General features: G+C 43.2%; 1 protein-coding gene across 1 annotated transcript in view; it reads right to left on the bottom strand.

Annotated features, from left to right (window-relative positions):
- The window catches only part of LOC118400524 (PDZ domain-containing protein 8-like), a 66,890-nt gene extending 47,605 nt beyond the window's left edge, over nt 1-19,285 (bottom strand). Inside the window, exon 1 of the mRNA XM_035797468.2 lies at nt 17,999-19,285. Within this exon, the coding sequence (XP_035653361.1) occupies nt 17,999-18,879 (881 nt within the window). The 5' untranslated portion in view covers nt 18,880-19,285. The remainder of the gene's footprint in view (nt 1-17,998) is intronic.
- Nucleotides 19,286-20,770: the final 1,485 nt, after the last annotated feature.

Here is a 20,770-nt window from a genome sequence, read left to right as displayed (position 1 = left end):
TTGCAGAGAGCACACCCTAGGCTAAACTTCTGAGAAAAAGGTTTTGGTTCATTCCATTTCCAAGTTTTTGCTTGGAGAAGTCCTGTCAATCTTGACTAAGGACACACACCTGATTTCGCATATAGAAGTAGGATGAGGCTACCAGGCCTGCGCACAAGTGTAGGTCTATAAGTGTGCCCATTTGGTGATCTAATACTATTATCTGATTGTCTTAACTCACTGACACAGTCTGTTTTTACATCCATTAAGAATTACAACAGTTCCTCAATTTAGCCTATTTGAAAAATATTTCCAGCTCTCTCCCTTTCGATAACCACTAAGCATGAAAGGAGGAAAAAATGTAATGCTCTGATCCGGTGGAAACGTCATAAAATACACTACATGACCAAATAAGTGTGTGGAAACTTGCTCATCAAACATTGTATTCTAAAATCATGGGCAGTAATATGGAGTTTCTGCTATAATAGCCTCCACTCTTCTGGGAAGGAACACCATTAGATGTTGGAACATTGCTGCTGGGATTGCTTACATTCAGCCACAAGAGCATTAGTGAGGTTGGCCACTGATGTTGGGCTATTAGGCCTGGCTCGCAGACGGCGTTCCAATTCATCCCAAAGGTGTTCGATGGGGTTGAGGTTAGGGCTCTGTTCAGGCCAGTTAAGTTCTTCCACTCTGATCTCGACAAACCATTTCTGTATGGACCTCGCTTTGTTTCATGCTAAAACAGAAAAGGGCCTTCCCCAAACTGTTCAAATTAAAGATCAAATCAAACTTTATTTGTCAAATATACCGAATACAACAAGTGTAGACAAACGTGAAATGCTTACTTAAAAGCCCTTAACCAAATGTGTAGTTCAAGAAGAAGAAAATATTTATCAAGTAGACTAAAATAAAAAGCAATAATAAAAAGTAACAATAAGAATAACAATAATGAGGCTATATACAGGGGGCACCGGTAGCGAGTCAGTGTGCGGGGGTACAGGCTAGTTGAGGTAATCTGTACATTCAGGTGGGGGAGAAGTGACTATGCACAGGTAACAAACAACAGTGAGTAGCAGCAGTGTTCAAAAGGAGAGGGAGGACTCAATGTATATTTAATGAATTGTTCAGCAGTCTAATGACTTAGGGGGTAGAAGCTGTTGAGGAGCCTTTTGGTCCTAGACTTGGCGTTCCGGTACCGCTTGCCATGCAGTAGCTGAGAATACAGTCTATAACTTGGGTGATTGGAGTCTCTGACAATTTGATGGGCTTTCCTCTGACACGCCTATAATATAGGACCTGGATGGCAGGAAGCTTAGCCCCAGTGAAGTACTGGGTCGTTCGCACTACCCTCTGTAGCGCCTTACGGTCAGATGCCGAGCAGTTGCCATACCAGGCGATGATGCAACCAGTCCAGATGCTCTTGATGGTGCAGCTGTAGAACTTTGAGGATCTGGGGACCCATGCCAAATCTTTTCAGTCTCCTGAGGGTGAAAAGGCATTGTCGTGCCCTCTTCACAACTGTCTTGGTATGTTTTGACCATGATAGTTTGTTGGTGACGTGGAAAACAAGGAACTTGAAAAACTCTCGACCCGCTCCACTACAGTCCCGTCAATGTTAAATGGGGGCCTGTTTGGCCTGCCTTTTCCTGTAGTCCACGATCAGCTCCTTAGTCTTGCTCACACTGAGGGAGAGGTTGTTGTCCTGGCATCACACTGCCAGGTCTCTGACCTCCTCCCTATAAGCCATCTCATTGCTGTTGGTGATCAGGTCTACCACTGTTGTGTCGTCAGCAAACTTAAAGTACACACCCCTGAGGGTCCCCAGTGTTAAGGATCAGCGTGGTAGACGTGTTGTTGCCTACTCTGATCCCTTGGGGGCGTCGCGTCAGGAAGTCCAGGATTCAGTTGCAGAGGGAGGTGTTTAGTCCCAGAATCCTTAGCTTTGTGTAGTAAATGAACAGCATTCTCACATAGGTGTTCCTTTTGTCCAGGTGAGAAAGGGCTGTGTGGAGTGCGATTGAGATCGCGTCATCTGTGGATCTGTTGGGGTGGTATGCGAATTGGAGTGGGTCTAGGGTGTCCGGGAGGATGCTGTTGATATGTGCCATGACCAGCCTTTCAAAGCACTTCATGGCTACAGACGTGAGTGCCACGAGGCAGTAATCATTTAGGCAGGTTACCTTCGCTTCATTGGGCACAGGGACTATGGTGGTCTGCTTGAAACATGTAGGTATTACAGACTCAGTCAGGGAAAGTTTGAAAATGTCAGTGAAGACACTTGCCAGTTGGTCAGCGCATGCTCGGAGTACACGTCCTGGTAGTCTAGCCCAGCGGCTTCGTGAATGTTGACATGTTTCAAGGTTTCGTTCACATCAGCTACCGAGAGCATTATCACACAGTCATCCAGAACAGCTCGTGCTTTCATACATGCTTCAGTGTTGCTTGCCTCGAAGCAAGCATAAAAAGGTATTTAGCTTGTCTGGTAGGCTCGCGTAACTGGGCAGCTCGCGTCTGGGTTTCCCTTTGTAGTCCGTAATAGTTTTCAAGCCCTGCCACATCTGAGGAGCGTCAGAGCTGAAGTTGTAGGATTCAATCTTAATCCTGTATTGACGCTTTGCCTGTTTGATGGTTCGTCTGAGGGCATAGCAGGATTTCTTATTAGCGTCCGGATTAGTCTTCCAGTCTGTGCTCGCAAAACAGTCCTGCAGTTTAGCATCCGCGTTCTGACCACTTCCGTATTGAGCGAGTCACTGGTACTTCCTGCTTTAGTTTTTGCTTATAAGCAGGAATCAGGAGGATAGAATTATGGTCAGATTTACCAAATGGAGGGCGGGGGAGAGCTTTGAATGCATCTCTGTGTGTGGAGTAAAGGTGGTCTAGGATTTTTTTTACCCCTGGTTGCAAATGTGACATGCTGGTAAAAATTTGGTAAAACTGGTTTAAGTTTGCCTGCATGGAAGTCCCCAACCACTAGGAGTGCCACTTCTGTTACCACAAAGATGAAGCACAGAATAGTCTCAAATGTCATTGTATGCTATAGCATTAAGATTTCCCTTCACTGGAACTAAGGGGCCTAACCCGAAACATAAAAAACAGCCCCAGACCATAATTTCTCATCCACCAACACTATGGCACTATGCATTCGGCAGGTAGCGTTTTCCTGGCATCCACCAAACCCAAATTCGTCGGTCAGACTGCCAGATGGTGAAGCGTGATTCATCACTCCAGAGAACTCATTTCCCCTGCTCCAATGGAGGCGAGCTTTGCACCCGTTGAGCCTACGCTTGGCATTGCGCATGTTGATCTTAGGCTTGTGTGTGGCTGCTTGGCCATGGAAACCCATTTCATGAAACTCCAGAGGCAGTTTGGAACTCGGTAGAGAGTGTCAACTGAGGACAGACAATTGTTGCGCGCTACAGCACACGGCGGTGCCGTTCTGTGAATTTCACAATAACAGCATTTACAGTTGACAGAGGCAGCTCCAGCAGAGCAGAAATTTGACTGAATTTGACTGACATCCTATGCTGGTGCCACGTTGAAAGTAACTGAGCACTTCATTAAGGCCATTCTACTGCCTGTATGTCTATGGAGATTGCATGGCGGTGTGCTCGATTTTATACACCTGTCAGCAACACATTAGCTTGAAATATCCGAATCCACTAATTTGAATGAGTGTCCACATACCTTTGTATATATAGTGTAAATCTACCAGATTACTTATTTTCCCTTGCGCAAAATAGCCTACAGCTGTGTGTCTGTCCCAAGCTTATTGGCCCCGGAATCTCTGAGGGTCCAGAATATTTAATACAATGTTGCAAGTTTGCTAGCACGAGCTTCGGGCCGGACCAAGTTAATACAATAGTTGACACAATATTTAAAAGTTCCATGAGTAGCCAATGTGATTTACAGGATATTTATCAGGATAGTTTCTACCTTCAACGTTTTTATTTGTTGGCTTTATAGGCTACTTTTATATGGCAATAGACTTTTAGATTTGAATCATTTAGAGATAATTGATTAACCACATGACATTGATTTTGAGATTTGAAGACATTATTATAAAGGAATAAATGAACTGGCATGCAGATCAGTAGAAATGGTACGATAAATTGGCACTCCAACTGGAAAAGGTTGCCGAACGCTGGTGTAGCTTATTACCGGCAACATCAGGAGCATAATGGTAGAATCTGCGAAGGCCAGCAGCAGCTTCTAGTTAGGCTATATTGACCTGTGTCTTCATCTTATGTGCAGTGCTTAACGCATCAGACAAGCTCAGTAGCCAAACATATGGCTTGCCAAAAATATACGTTTTAAAAGTTCAACCAATCGCTTCATCAGAAGAACAGATGACTTTTTTTTTACTCGGATACAGCCATAGTTAATACCGTGCTCCCACCCATCCAGGACATCTACTCGAAACAGTGCCTGAGGAAGGCGTGCGGCCTCATCAAGGACAGCAAACACGCCAGCCACGAGCTGTTCTCTCCCATACTGTCAAGCAGATGCTATCGGAGCATGAGGTCGGATACCAATAGGCTCAGATTTATATTTTCGTTCAGTGTTTATCAACATTTTTAGCTAAACGTTCCCCAGTGGGCAAAACCTGGACCCTAAACAGCTTCTACCCCCAAGGCATATGACTTCTAAACAAAACACACGCACTATATACACCCACACAACATTCACACACATGCATACTGACACCACACACACACCATACGCTGCTGCTACTGTCTATTATCTATCCTGTTGCCTAGTCACTTTAACCCACCTATATGTACATAGCTACCTCAATTACCTCGTACCCCTGCACATCAACTCAGTATATAGCCTGGTTATTTTGACTCGTTATTGATATTATTCATTGTGTATTTATTCCTTGTCACTATTTCTACTTTTGGTAACACCTTATTTGGATAGTTCATCTGTAGAGCATGGACTATCTACTAACCCTTATCCTAACCCTAAACTTAACCCTTACCCTAAACCTACTCTTAGCAAGCAGTTGGTCATACTATCTGTTGATAAGCATCTGTAGAACATCTACAGATAGAAAATCTGGACTATCAAAATAATGGGTGACCCTACATTTAAAAAAAGTATATATCTTATCTTTAACTCTGCATCGTTGGAAAGGGACCCATAAGTAAGCATTTCACAGTTAGTCTAAACCTGTTGTTGTTTACGAAGCACGTGATGAATCCAATTTGATTTGAACTGCCTTGGTTGCCCAATAAAGATCTGCAAAACTCAGTTTAATAGTCCTGGTGTGATCGGTGAGGATTAAAGTCTATTTTGGGAGGACTGGATAAAATGCAGCCAGACAGATGTTTCAGGCAATAATCCTAAAATGACTGTATGAGGGTTGCTAGGTGAGAGGAAATATGAGGGTTGCTAGGTGAGAGGAAATATGAGGGTTGCTAGGTGAGAGGAAATATGAGGGTTGCTAGGTGAGAGGAAATGATAAGCAGAGGTGACCAGTAAAATGCAACAATCTGATGGAATAACCAAACACATTGTGATTCTCTTAAATAATGTATGAAAACTACATTACTGAGCAAAGCAGACGGAAGATCCTTCCACTACCTAGTCTACATTTTTTTGTAAAGGTATCAGTCTCAAAATGAGAAGAAGCATATGTCTGGAAAACATGCCAATGGCCCATGTGGTGAAAATAACAGCAATTATTTATGTTATGAAAATGGACTCAACACCACCTGTGTAACCCCCCCCACTGCTCAATGCCCGAACAGGATCAGGGAGCACGTGTCATCATAAACTTGTCCTGTGTGTGCTAAAGACTGTAGCATAGCATTTTCTACTACTTCACTCAAAATAGAACTGAAATCACATGCATGCTCCTTAAATTATTACTGTACTCTGAGACAAATGTACTTCATTGTTCTGCCCGGTGCCCTAGCAACAGTGAAATCTAAAGATGTTAGATAGAAATCTTGAAAACATTGAGCTGAAACAGATTACGATCCATATTTCCATATTTCGAGCAAAAGGAATCGATGAAGTTATTCATTATCAGGATGTCTAGCACAATTACGAATAACCAATGGTTATGGATGAAGACCGTAATGAAAATAAAACAGCCATAACCATTTCAAATTTTTGTTTACGATTTTTTTTTGTGCAATGAGCAGCTGACTGAAGACTGGACGGCCAGGCATTCGTGCAGTTTTGTCAGTTTCTGCGGTAACATGGACTGTTAACAACGTGATGAAACTGTTGGTCCTTGCTACAACAAGCAAGGTGTTGCCTTAAGGTTAGGCATACGGTTAGCAGTGTGGTTATGGTTTAGGGTTAGGTTTTAAATCACATTTTAATAGATCAATTGTAGAAATGGGCAGAATTCAGCCATAAATTTTGGACATTGTTGCTATGGAAGCTAATGATAACCAGCGGGGTTGGAGCAAAGGATTTGTTGGTTGCCTAGGCAACACCCCCCATATTGCAGCTGCAACACACATTGCCCATACAGCGGAGGAGAGGAGAAAACATACATTACACACGCACACACACACACACACACACATTTTTGTGGATGGCCCATTAGTGTCATCCAAAATCCCATGACAGTCACAGCCCTACCCTGACATAGGGTGACCACATATCCCGGATTGTGCAGGAAAGTCCTGCATTTTGTCCCTTTGTCCCACAACCAAACAATTGTGTCCCACATTTTATCAAAAATTAATTTACAGAAAAGGTAAATTTATCACGCATTTCACTCAGACTTCCTCTTCAATCGAGGAAAATAGACATTCCAACCTGTACCTTTTGCAATCACGTTGCGCTTTTGACGAGATAGATCATAAGGATGTGGTGCTGGTGATGTTAAACACTTCTCCAATCATTGTTGAGATCTGATATTATGCACAGCCCAGGGTGAGACATTGGTTGAGATATGACATTGGCCTATCACATTTGTCAAATCCTTTCGGGCTGAATTCCATCTAAATTTGGAGAAAATTGGACAGTGAAGTACTTACAAAAAGCGTGCTTTTAACAAAGAGCTACGGAAGTATGTAAATCGCCGTATTAGACTGAAACATAAGGTAAATTTCAAACTAGTGCGTTTTGCTCATTCAATATATTTGCTTCTACTTCACTCAATCCCATTTTTAGTCTCACTTCCTAACTGTTTTACATTCCCTGACACCAACCAGAAAATGTTCTTTGGCCACATATTCCACATTTTCAGAAAACAGCTACACGTGGTCTCGTTTTCTGCATCACCAAATTTGGCATGAGGCAAGAGTAGGCTAGGTGCGCTTTAGTTAAAGGGGATGTGTGTTTGTTGGGGGGTGCTGGCCCCCCAACTATTAATGTAGGCTACACTGTCCCGCAAAATCCTGTTCTCCCTCATTTGGGTATTTTAAATGTGGTCACCCCAAGCTGAGCAACAGTCACTAAAACACACACTTATACAAGAGTATGCAATATGTTGTTCTATTGACAGAGGTTGGACAAAAGGGGAGATTGGTGGGCGAGGGCATGGCCATTTGTCCTGTATGAAGTACAGGCTGTAGTAGTAGTAGTAGTACAGGCTGTAGTAGTACTTCTAGCTTCATTGTTTTATAAACCTCTTTTTCTCCCTCTCTGAGATCCAATAGAACAGCTAAATAACAATGACAGCTCAATCAATGAAGTGTCTGAAGTCCCAGGTTATCCAGAGTGGAGCAGAGAGGAGAAGAGGGTCCATTAAAAAGTGGCTACCTACATGTAAAACTGTGCTGTGTCCTTCCCTCAGCATGTAGAGTCAAAGAGCTCAAAGAGAGAGCGATAGAGGTTAGACGTAAAAGTGAAGGAATAACAGATGTCTGGAGAGCAATTATGTAACAAACAACCCAGCTGACAGTGGATAAGTGAGAGGTGGGGGTTGTTTGATGCCGTAATGGCTCCAACGCCATGAGGCTTCACCCATTACGGATGGTCCAGGACATCTCAAACTAAAATCATTTCTGAATTTCACACAGGACATACGAGTCATATTGTAGAGTCAATCCAACAACCACCCAAAGTCATGACAATTAAAAAGGAATGACGCACGGTAAGCCCAAGCTTACAAAAAAATGATTCCAATCTGGTCTGTCCTGTCCACTCTCAGATTAGGATGGAAATAGGGTGAATGGTTTAGTGCATTTTACTCTGATCTGATCCACCAAGTGATTGGCCCCTTACCTGGCAGAACAGATCAACGTAAATAGTCTGGGTGGCCATTTTGATTAATTGTTCAGCAGTCTTATGGTCTTGGGGGTAGAAGCTGTTAAGGAGACTTTTGGTCCTAGACCAGTCAGTCAGTATGCTCTCGATGGTGCAGTTGTAGAGATTTTTGAGGATCTGGGGACCCATGCCCTCTTTACAACTGTCTTGGTGTGTTTGGACCATGATCGTTTGTTGGTGATGTGGACACCAAGGAACTTAAAACTCTCGACCTGCTCCGATTAAGCCCCGGCGATGTTAATGGGCACCTGTTCGGCCCTCCTTTTCCTTCAGTCCACGATCAACTCCTTTGTGTTGCTCACATTGAGGGAGAAGTTCTCGTCTCTGACCTCCTTCCTATAGGCTGGCTCATCGTTGTCGGTGATCAGGCCTACCACTGTGTGTCGTCAGCAAACTTAATGATGGTGTTGAAGTCGTGCTTTGCCACGCAGTCATAGGTGAACAGGGAGTACAGTAGGGGTGCATGCTTAGTCCCCTGAGTGGGCCCAGTGTTGAGGATCAGTGTGGCAGATGTGTTGTTGCCTACCGTTGCCACCCGGGGACAGCCCATCAGGAAATCCAGGATCCAGTTGCAGAGGGAGGTGTTTAGTCCCAAGGTCCTTAGCTTAGGTGATGAGCTTTGTACTGTAGTCAATGAACAGCATTCTCAGGAAGGTGTTCCTTTTGTCCAGATGGGAAAAGGCAGTGTGGAGTGAGATTGAGATTGCATCATCTGTGGATCAGTTGGGGCGGAATGCGAATTGGAGTGGGTCTAGGGTTTCCAGCATGATGGTGTTGATGTGAGCAATGACTAGCCTTTCAAAGCACTTCATGGCTAGCGACGTGAGTGCTATGGGCAGTAATCACTTAGGCAGGTTACCTTCGCTTTCTTGGGCACAGGGACTATGGTGGTCTGTTTGAAAGATGTATGCATTACAGACTCGGTCAGGGAGAGTTTGAAAATGTCAGTGAAGACACTTGCCAGTTGGTCTGTGCATGCTTTGAGTACACATCCTGGTAAACCGTCTGGCCCAGAGTTGTGCCATCTGTGACATTCAGCAAATCCTAATGTCCACTGCTCTGTCCTCAAAGGCTGTTTTATATTACATCACCTCAGAACCCTAGCTTGCCCAGTCAGTCCTTATCATGGGCACCTCAGACACATGCACCCTTTTAGGCAACTCCTCCAGATTGGTGCATTTAGTCTACAATTAACAGTTAGCTCCCACACATGAGCCGAGACAGATCTTTCACAAGAAGTGGCTATGCCATGCCAATAGGTGTCTGTGGCCACACAGAGGAACATTAAAATAGTTACATTGCGTTGTTGTTCTCACAAAACAACCAAACCATTGTTTGCCTGCTCTGCAGCCCACACAGTACATAGTGGATAAAAGGAAAGTCTGACAAAATTAACAGACAGAAGACAGCATTTCTTTGATTTTCAAGTGAAGCAATGTGCCTACTCACATTCTCTGGCATTTAAACAGCAATAATTACCTGATTAATCTCACCTAATTAGTTAAGTATAATCTAAATCAATTAGAAAAGCTGGTTTTGTAGGGACTATTTGCTGCATTACAGTGTTAAAAATGTTGATATCAAATAAAACATGTAAAAATCAACAGCCAGGGGCCTCCCAAGTGGCAAAGTAGTCTAAGGCACTACATCGCAGTGCTTGAAGAGTCACTACAGACCCGGGTTTGATCCTAGGTTGTGTCACAATTGACCCAGCGTCATCCGGGTTAAGGGAGGGTTTGACCGGCTAGGATTTCCTTGTCCCATCGCGCTCTAGCGACTCATTGCGGGCCGGGTGCCTGCAAGCTGACTTCGGTCACCAGCTGGCCAGTGTTTCCTCCAAAACATTGGTGCGGCTGGCTTCCGGGTTAAGTGAGCAGTGTGTCAAAAAGCAGTGCGGCTTGGCAGGGTTGTGTTTCGGGGGACGCATGACTGTCAACCTTCGCTTCTCACGAGTCCGTAGGGGAGTTGCAGTGATGGAACAAGAATGTAATTACCAATTGGATATCACAAGATTGGTGAGAAAAAAAGGGCAAAAAAGTATTTAACATTTTCAAAGCAACAGCCAGGTAGAACAATGATAAACATTATTTGAAATGGACCAGAACATATTACAGTATTTTATTACACAACCCTATAATCACAACTACGCATTCTGAAAAAAGGCAATTCCACAGTAACGCAGAGACACCAATTTTTTACTTTAAAATGTATGCCAGACAAAAAACAATTATTGCTAAATTAAGCAAACCATACAACTCCATGCACAAGGCCAACTTTTAACAATTCCACCGAATTTCACTAAAAAACACATTTCCTTGAAGATAGTGCTGAGCAATTAGTGCTTTTTGAGGCCGGTTCAGTTTTGGTTGGATTTTCTTTTTTTAAATTATCAGGTTTTTCGACTTCAATCATTTGAGTTGAATGCTGTAACACAGAATAAAACCATTAATAGAATTCCCATGACGCTAGTGACTGCCCATTACTGCTTATCACTTATTAGCCATTTATTCACATTACTTATATATTTTCAGTTGTGTATATTACATGCGTTTCATTTGATGACTATTATTTTGTTCCAAGTCATCATATCATCTCTATAGAGCTACTGCCTATGCTTTCTGACAAAAAAGTATATTTTGTAGTTCTTCAAAGTAAATAAGGCATACTTTTATGACTGCTGAATACCAATGATGAATCACTTAAAATCATGTATTTTCAGGTAGAGATATCTCGCGAAGCAACAGCTGCTCTCTATATTTATTTTATTTAACTAGGCAAGTCGGCTAAGAACTTATTTACAATGACGGCCTACCCCGGCCAAACCCTAACCCGGATGACGCTGGGCCAATTGTGCGCTGCCCTATACCCCCTCACGATCGTGCATTCTTCTGCCTCTTTTGTAGCAGGCATAAAATAAGCACAGACCGGACAAGTAGAAGTGGATCATGGTAATTGTTAGGGTTGGGAGATATGGCCAAAATCTCATATCCCGATATAGGTCATTTCATATCCCGATAACAATACATATCACGATATAGCACATTCTGTAAATTCAATTAATAAATAGTTTATATAAGATGACCACATGTAAAGGCCTGTACATATCAATGATGTTGCTCTTGCTGCGGGCGATTCCCTGATCCACCTCTACGCAGACGACGCCATTCTGTATACTTCTGGCCCTTCCATGGACACTGTGCTATCTAACCTCCAAACGAGCTTCAATGCCATACAACACTCCTTCCGTGGCCTCCAACTGCTCTTAAACGCTAGTAAAACCAAATGCATGCTTTTCAACCGTTCGCTGCCTGCACCCGCACGCCCGACCAGCATCACCACCCTGGATGGTTCCGACCTAGAATATGTGGACATCTATAAGTACCTAGGTGTCTGGCTAGACTGTAAACTCTGCTTCCAGACTCATATCAAACATCTCCAATCTAAAATCAAATCTAGAGTCGGCTTTCTATTCCGCAAAAAAAAGCCTCCTTCACTCACGCCGCCAAACTTACCCTAGTAAAACTGACTATCCTACCGATCCTCGACTTCGTCGATGTCATCTACAAAATAGCTTCCAATACTCTACTCAGCAAACTGGATGCAGTTTATCACAGTGCCATCCGTTTTGTTACTAAAGCACCTTATACCACCCACCACTGCAACCTGTATGCTCTAGTCGGTTGGCCCTCACTACATATTCGTCGCCAGACCCACTGGCTCCAGGTCATCTACATATGAATCCATGATGGCGTAGCAGTCAGACGTCTTATCGTGTCGTGTCCCTTGTATATATAGTTTTTTTTACATATTTTTCTTCGCATATCTTTTAAAACATTTTGCTAAACCTCAACTTCTAAATACTCTCCTGCAACTCGCCTCACCCAATGTAGCTATTTTTTCTAAAGTATTTATATTTACTTTGGATCCGGAACCCCTCAACTGAAGCTAGCCAGCTAGCTACCAGCTATCAGTCAGCAAACCATTGCTAGCGGTCTTCAGCTAACCGGTCATCAGCTAACCTTTAGCTCGGAAAGCTCTCGCCAGTTCGAACAACGCGACTCTAACCAGAGCATAACGGACCTATTATTTTTTTATCCCCGGATTCCCACCGCAAACGGAACATTTTCAGCTGGATTCTTCACAACTAGCTATCTAGCTAACCGCAACCCCGGATGATTACTCCTGGCTAGCGTTTCCACCCACTTAGCTTGAAGCTAGCCCGGCCAGAGCTCCTGTGCTACCACCGAAGCATACTCCTGGGCTACAATATCCGGACCCACGACCGGTCTATCGATGTCACCGCATGAAGAGGAATAAACAGACTCACCCCATCGCAACGTCCCCCAAAGGCTAACTTTCTAGCCCTTGCTATCTCCTTGCTTGCTAATTCGGCCTGCTAACTGCTAGCTTGTTTAGCCCCGGTCCGCTAACTGCTACCTTGTTTAGCCCCGGTCTGCTAACTGCTACCTTGTTTAGCCCTGGCCTACTAACTGTTAGCTTGTTAGCACAGGCCTGCTAACCGTCTGAATCGCCGCGTCCCAAACACTCACTGGACCCATATTTACTTTCTATCTCTTTTCAATTTTTTATTTGTTTATACCTTCCGGTAGCCTCCCTCACCCATTGTGATACGGAATCGCTATTATTTTTAAAACACCCTCAAGAACCTCCAGAAGCTAACCAGCTAACTAGCTACAAGCTATTTAGTCATTGTTAGCCACTGCTAGCAGCTTTTACCTTTTGCACAGCCAGACAGTGTTTTTAACCTGGATAACACTCGCCAGTCCAGCTTCCCTGCCCCATCCACCGCTGCCCCCTGGACACTGATCACTTGGCTACATAGCTGATGCATGCTGGGACTGTCCATTAATCACGGTACTCCATTCTGCTTGTTTATGTTTTATCTGTCGGCCCCAGTCGCACTCAGGCTCTGTGTGTAGTTAATCCGACCCTCCCTGCCTAGTCAACACCATTTTACCTGCTGTTGTTGTGCTAGCTGATGTTGTCTCACCTACTGTTTTAGCTAGCTCTCTCAATTCAACACCTGTGATTACTGTATGCCTCGCTGTATGTCTCTCTCAAATGTCAATATGCCTTGTATACTGCTGTTCAGGTTAGTTATCATTGTTTTAGTTTACAATGGAGCCCCTAGTTCCACTCTTCATAACGGACCTATTATTAACAGACCTCCTTTGTCCCACCTCCCACACATGCGGTGACCTCACCCATTACAACCAGCATGTCCAGAGATACAACCTCTCTCATCATCACCCAGTGCCTGGGCTTACCTCCGCTGTACCCGCACCCCACCATACCCCTGTCTGCGCATTATGCCCTGAATATATTCTACCATGCCCAGAAATCTGCTGCTTTTATTCTCTGTCCCCAACGCTCTAAGCGACCAGTTTTGATAGCTTTTAGCCACACCCTCATACTACTCCTCCTCTGTACCGCAGGTGATGTGGAGGTAAACCCAGGCCCTGTATGTCCCCAGGCACCCTCATTTGTTGACTTCTGTGATCGAAAAAGCCTTGGTTTCATGCATGTCAACATCAGAAGCCTCCTCCCTAAGTTTGTTTTACTCACTGCTTTAGCACACTCTGATAACCCTGATGTCCTTGCCGTGTCTGAATCCTGGCTCAGGAAGGACACCAAAAATTCTGAGATTTCCATACCCAACTATAACATCTTCCGTCAAGATAGAACTGCCAAAGGGGGAGGAGTTGCAGTCTACTGCAGAGATAGCCTGCAAAGTAATGTCATACTTTCCAGGTCCATACCCAAACAGTTCGAACTACTAATTTTGAAAATTACTCTCTCCAGAAATAAGTCTCTCACTGTTGCCGCCTGCTACCGACCCCCCTCAGCTCCCAGCTGTTCCCTGGACACCATTTATGAATTGATCGCCCTCCCATCTAGCTTCAGAGTTTATTCTGTTAGGTGACCTAAAATGGGATATGCTTAACACCCCGGCAGTCCTACAATCTAAGTTAGATGCCCTCAATCTCACACAAATCATCAAGGAACCCACCAGGTACAACCCTAAAATCGGTAAACAAGGGCACCCTCATAGACGTCATCCTGAAAAACTGGCCCTACAAATACACCTCCGCTGTCTTCAACCAGGATCTCAGCGATCACTGCCTCATTGCCTGTATCCGCTACGGAGCCGCAGTCAAACGACCACCCCTCATCACTGTCAAACGCTCCCTAAAACCCTTCTGTAAGCAGGCCTTTCTAATCGACCTGGCCCGGGTATCCTGGAAGGACATTGACCTCATCCCGTCAGTTGAGGATGCCTGGTCATTCTTTAAAAGTAACTTCCTCACTATTTTAGATAAGCATGCTCTGTTCAAAAAATGCAGAACTAAGAACAGATATAGCCCTTGGTTCACTCCAGACCTGACTGCCCTCGACCAGCACAAAAACATCCTATGGCGGACTGCAATAGCATTGAATAGTCCCCGCGATATGCAACTGTTCAGGGAAGTCAGGAACCAATACACGCAGTCAGTCAGGAAAGCTAAGGCCAGCTTCTTCAGGCAGAAGTTTGCATCCTGTAGCTCGAACTCCAAAACGTTCTGGGACACTGTGAAGTCCATGGAGAACAAGAGCACCTCCTCCCAGCTGCCCACTGCACTGAGGCTAGGTAACACGGTCACCACCAATAAATCCATGATTATCGAAAACTTCAACAAGCATTTCTCAACGGCTGGCCATGCCTTCCACCTGGCTACTCCAACCTCGGCCAACAGCTCCGCCCCCCCCGCAGCTACTCTGGCCTGCGGCGTATTTTGCAGAGGACGGTTTTCTGGTCTGTGTAAGACTTTTCAAACCAAAACCTAGGGCTGGGCAATAAATCAATAATTAATCGAGGTAATTACTTCACTCAATATTGATATAAAACGTTTAGATTCATTTTCGATAATGTCGATACAGAATAATTAGGTACAGCAGTCAAATTGACCTCTGACCCAGCAGGAACGTGAGGAGAAGTGACAATATGCACGTGGAGAGGTATACGCCCACTAAAAACCACTTAGCACCTCATGTGATGGAGTAGCCACTGTTAACCACAAAAAATGATTGATGTAAGCGAAAACAGTGGCAGTGATAGCCACTTCCAACGAAGAAATTTATTTAAAAAAGGGTTAAACTGTTTCAGTAATTTGGAAGTGGTTTGGCTGAAGCAAAGTCACTGTTTGGAACATGCAGGAAATTTTGAGTTTGCGCCACGGTTTTGATAAACGCCCCTCAAGCACCAGCCAATCTAGGGATGTTTGCCCGAAGCAGTCAACACTGACAGCGTTTATGCCCTACAAGCAAACATTGAAAAGACAAAGACATCACAAATGCTATTATGCATTGCTATTTTGCATTTTTACCTTGTCAGCTCAGGTATTCGATCTAGCAACCTTCTGGTTACTGGCCCAACGCTCTGCCTAGTGATTTGTTCAGGCATTCTTGAGTCTGAAGCAGATATGTACCTTTTAAACATTATTTGATTAATATCGTGATAACTTTTGTTATCGAATGAAAAAAATATATAGATAGTGATCATTTATTTGCCATATCGCCCAGCCCTACCCAAACCACATTCATGCGACTGAAGTAGCCCCTCTTTTAGGTACGAGCTCCGTGTCTCCGTGCTCTGTGTCACGTTCACGCTCCTCCATGTTTGTTTGTGTTGCAAATTTCAATAACACAAAGCATCGTCCAATTGACGAAAAATATTGCCGTAATAGGATGTGATTTACGACAACGGAATAATTACCATGTTATATGCGCTAAACTACGTAGAATATTGGCCTGTTGTTAACTACAACTCCCTACTACATCCCAGTTCAGAAAGGACCTGATTTATCTCTAGAGAAACTGTGCAATGTGCGCGTTGGGCTCACAGAAAAAAAACTAATAAAGTGGAATTCAAATAATAAACAATGTTGGTCAACTAATTGATTAAAAATAAATAAATAAATAACCGAAATTTCAGGTAATCGCTCAGCAGTACTTGAAAAACAGCGCAAATGCAAAGTTTCTCTAATTTTCCACTTTAAAATGTATGTCAAACAAAAAGGAATTACTGCAAAGTTCAACAAGCCATATAAAATAAAATAAAAACACATGTGCTTGCAGAACAGTGCAGATGCAAAGATTGGTAACAGAATGACGGTTTATGCGGTTGGTACAGTCATTCTGTTACCGAACTGTGCATCCCTCTGTTAGCGTGGATTTGCCCACAAAAAAACTCACCCTCAAAGACCACATCTTGAAATAAATCATATTAGGCTAATAGCAAACTAAAAGTGATTTTGACATGCTACATTCTAGTGAATCTCCAACGCACCTGCAGACAACCTACCCAGGATGTGAAGTGCATTTCACTTCAAAGGATAGAACAGGCAACAAGATAACATTTTGCTGGAATACTGCTATTCTAACAATCCAAGCAAAGGAATGAGACAGGAATAATGTTAATCACGCTGTACAGGAGACTGAATGTATAGAGGTTTTACATTCCAATGCAGCTATCGCTGCAGTTCCAGCACACCAGTGTGACCCTTCCAAACATAACACAGAGGAGCCAGCTGCATGGGACAGGGTGCCATGTAATTGGGGCCACCAATTCTGAGCCCAGAGAGTGCTGTCACAGCATTTATGATAAGCTGACAGAGCCACTAGAAGCATTTAGAAGAAGATCAACCATAGCAAATTATAGGTGATAGGCTAAGGCCTACCTTTTCAGCATAATTCAATCGATTAGTTTTCCGCAACTTGAAAAGGCATTGATTTATTCTACATTAAGGCCTAGTCACGTTGAAAAGGTAACACTTAACATTAAATTGCTCTTATACCTGAGAAGTTACAGTAGTGGTACAGTGTAACAACATTACGGTAACAAAATAGCCTAATTTAGTAAGGCAGTATATCATCAGTTAAACCTACATTTAGGCTATGCGACGTACGTTTATAGAAAATCGGAAAACATCCAGGCCTAGCTTAGTCTAAATTGTTTACCTATGAGAGTGCAACCAAATACAAGAGTGAAGGGGAACACTTCCAGTAAAAAAATACCTAGAAAAGGGAGCCTGAAAAAAGTGAGAGATGAATAAATAGGAGGAGCTGAAAGGATGCTGCATGTGCATTCATGTTTCTAACAGGGAAATACTAGAAAGCTTTTGTCTTTCAGTTTTACACAAGTGTTGGCTAAATGTTTAACTGTCACTACTTCACACCAGGTTGTGATTATTTAAAAACATTCTGAATGTAGTGACAGAAAGCACTCCTCTGTCTAAAAAGGATGAACCCTATCCTTTCATAGGTCTGCAACCATGATGTCCCTCAATGGCTTTCTTTGCAACAGGTGCCATCCCATGTCTCAAGACCTTAAACTAACACACTGTGTGCATACTGAAAGTGGGTATGTCCTGGCTGACAGTGAAAAAACATCAAGACAGCATGTTTTGTTGTCATTAAACCTTTCAGTAACATGGTGGTCCATTTTTAACCTAAACATTTTTCTAAAAAGTAGGCTAAAAGGCCTAAGCAGAGCTAAATAGAAGGCTCTGGGCCTATGTATTATCACCAACTTGGAGTCCAAATATGCATCTTACAGATCTTGGTAACTATTGAAATAGAAGTAAGGCTGTTGAGGGCCACTTTCCATGGTCCTAAGGTTAGCTTGAAATATTGATACACATTTTTGACCATCTCTCGGCAGGCCTACTGACTTGCATAGACCTAAACAAATATAAAACTGTAGTTTCTGAGCAAATTTTACCTGATTTTGTAATTTGGCAAGGTGTGTTTCTTCTTGATGACTCTTTTCAACTGGTTGACAATGATTGAGGTAAGCTGAGGCAAGGGCCTTCCCTCGAACTGTGACTTCACCTCAAAGTCTATCAATGGGTCCTCGAGGAACGTGAAGGACCAGTGCGTAAAAGGCACGCGAGTGAACTGCAGCTTCAGTCTTCCAACCACACGCGTCATCTTTACGAACAGATAGGCTGACTTCCCAAAAACAAGGTCTACATCAATTGCTAGATGGAATCCCCCATTATATTCTAGGTCCACCTCGAAATTAAGTTCCTCGGGCATGCCGTCTTCATTTAAACGCACTGGATTAATAAGTTTGGCCGTTTTAAAAACGGGCAAAGAATTACCCAGGGAGATATCCCTGAGACTGAGTCCCTCCAACAGCCGACCAGCTGTCTTGGTTTGTAATAGCTCCTCGAACTCCACCTTGATCTTTTTGGTCAGCCAGTGCCTAACGACAGGAGTGTCGCGGAGTTCTCTGAATAGGAACAAAAAGATAGCGTTAAGAAAATTGCACGTCTCCGGTTTGGAGGTGTGGAGGGGCTCGCTTTGACAATGCGGTGGCGGTTGTTGTTTAGGGCTACTGCTTGTGACAGCTGCTTCCTGTTGCCTGGGAGAGATGGCCTCTTGCTGTTTGGATGCAGCAGATACTGCGATATCTTGTTGTTGACCTGATTCGGCATGTTGGTTATTGAAGTAATCCTTCAAGGCGGGATCAGGCACTGCTTTGACATATTGCACTGTCCCGGTTTTTGGCTCGGGGCTTCTCCAGTAAAGCAGTAAGAACTGTAATACCAACGTAATGAGTGCGCCAGATAATGCGGAAATTACTATCAAGTAAATCATTTCGAGCAGTTGCCTCTTCCCGTTTCCGCGTTATAAAACAATCATGTTCCTCCGTTTAACCGTAATAACAAAGCAAGTTCCACCTGGTTGCTCACAAACCTGCCATATTAGCTGCCTTTTTCTTGGGGTTCAAGCTCTTCAGCTGATTGGGCGAACGTATTACGTGGTTGTGCGTAATGACGGATTTAGAAAAGTGTACACTACCATACCAAAGATTATGGATATTTTGCCGCCTTCGTGTGCTAGTCGGAACTAAACTCAAATTTCCGAGTCGCTAACTGGTTCAAATGTGGCACTTGTATGACTACAACTAGTTAGCAAATCTGAAATGTCAGAGTTTGACTAGGACTTGAACGCGGCAATACATGTCTCTCCGCCCTAACACAAAGTTGCACGGAGCTCTCTCTCCCTTATTCCTCTCTTTGGATTGGTGGATACATCTCATTATTTGAGTTCCTACTTATCAGTACACTCGTAACAATCTAAGCATGACAAAACTTATATTCGATCAAATAAACCTCATAAATAAATAAACTAAACAACGTCGCCTGCTTGATAAGAAAGATTTCTGGCAAAGTTCTGCCTCTCGCTTAGCCTTTTCCGAAATGACCATAAGCACCAACCGAGCCCAGGGAAACTGTTGGTGCATTCAATGCCATGTTCAAAACAACTGGGATCTCGGAAATCTCAGACTTCTGATTTTAGCACATTCAAAACAACTGGGAACTCTGGGGGGGAAAAACGACCTCCGACTGGGAACAATTTATTTGAATGGTCATCCAAATCGGGAACTCAAACCACTTTCCAGAGCTCTGACTTTCCGACCTGAAGATCACTGAGGTCATGATTTGACCTCATATATATTTTTTTTTACATTTTTTTCGTTTTTAAATGTAGTCCTCTTTGTGGCATTTTGTGAATGCTTTATTTTATACTGATCGCACTATACGTTTTTGTGCTTGTGGATTAGAGGTCAACCGATTAATCGGAATGGCCGATTAATTAGGGCCGGTTTCAAGCTTTCATAACAATAGGAAATCGGTATTTTTGGGTGCGTATTTGCCTATTTTAATAATTTTTTGATACCTTTATTTAACTAGGCAAGTCAGTTAAGAACACATTCTTATTTTCAATGACGGCCTAGGAATGCCGGGGGGAGCCAATCTTGCAACCTTGTAGTTAACTAGTCCAACGCAATAACGACCTGCCTCTCTCGTTACACTCCACAAGGAGCCTGCCTGCCTGTTACGCGAATGCAGTAATCCAAGGTAAAATGCTAGCTAGCATTAAACCTATCCTATAAAAAACAATCAATCATAATCACTAGTTAACTACACATGGTTGAGGATATTACTAGATATTATCTAGCGTGTCCTGCGTTGCATATAATCTGACTGAGCATACAAGTATCTAAGTATCTGACTGAGCAGTGGTAGGCAGAAGCAGGCAAAGTAAACATACATTTATTCAAACAGCACCCTGAATTTGTAACTTGTTAGCAAATGTGTAACATTAACAACTGTAAATTATTTTACTAGCTACCTGTGTAACAATTTCAATCTCACAAAATTATAAGCATGACACAAAATAAGATTCCAAACTAATGTATATCCACCAAGCTAGATAGCTACATTTACTAGCAAACATTGAGGAGAAACAATAATACAACAATTTACTATTGTAAATCTAAAACTGAAGCCAGTTTTACTATAAAATAATATTTGCCAAAGCATGCCTGATAGACATGGCTGTAGGTAGATAGCTACTGTCTGCCTACCTACCTACCTACCTACCTACCTACCTACCTACCAGGTTTTACTTCATTTCAAACTCAAGTTTGTACTATGCTATAAACTGTCTCCAGACAGCACCACTGAATAATTTTCTACTT

The sequence above is a fragment of the Oncorhynchus keta genome, chromosome 2, assembly GCF_023373465.1.
Source record: "Oncorhynchus keta strain PuntledgeMale-10-30-2019 chromosome 2, Oket_V2, whole genome shotgun sequence".
NCBI classification, from domain to species: domain Eukaryota; kingdom Metazoa; phylum Chordata; class Actinopteri; order Salmoniformes; family Salmonidae; genus Oncorhynchus; species Oncorhynchus keta.
The sequence above is the reverse complement of the archived record's forward strand: the minus strand, read 5'-3'. Positions and strand labels throughout refer to the sequence as shown.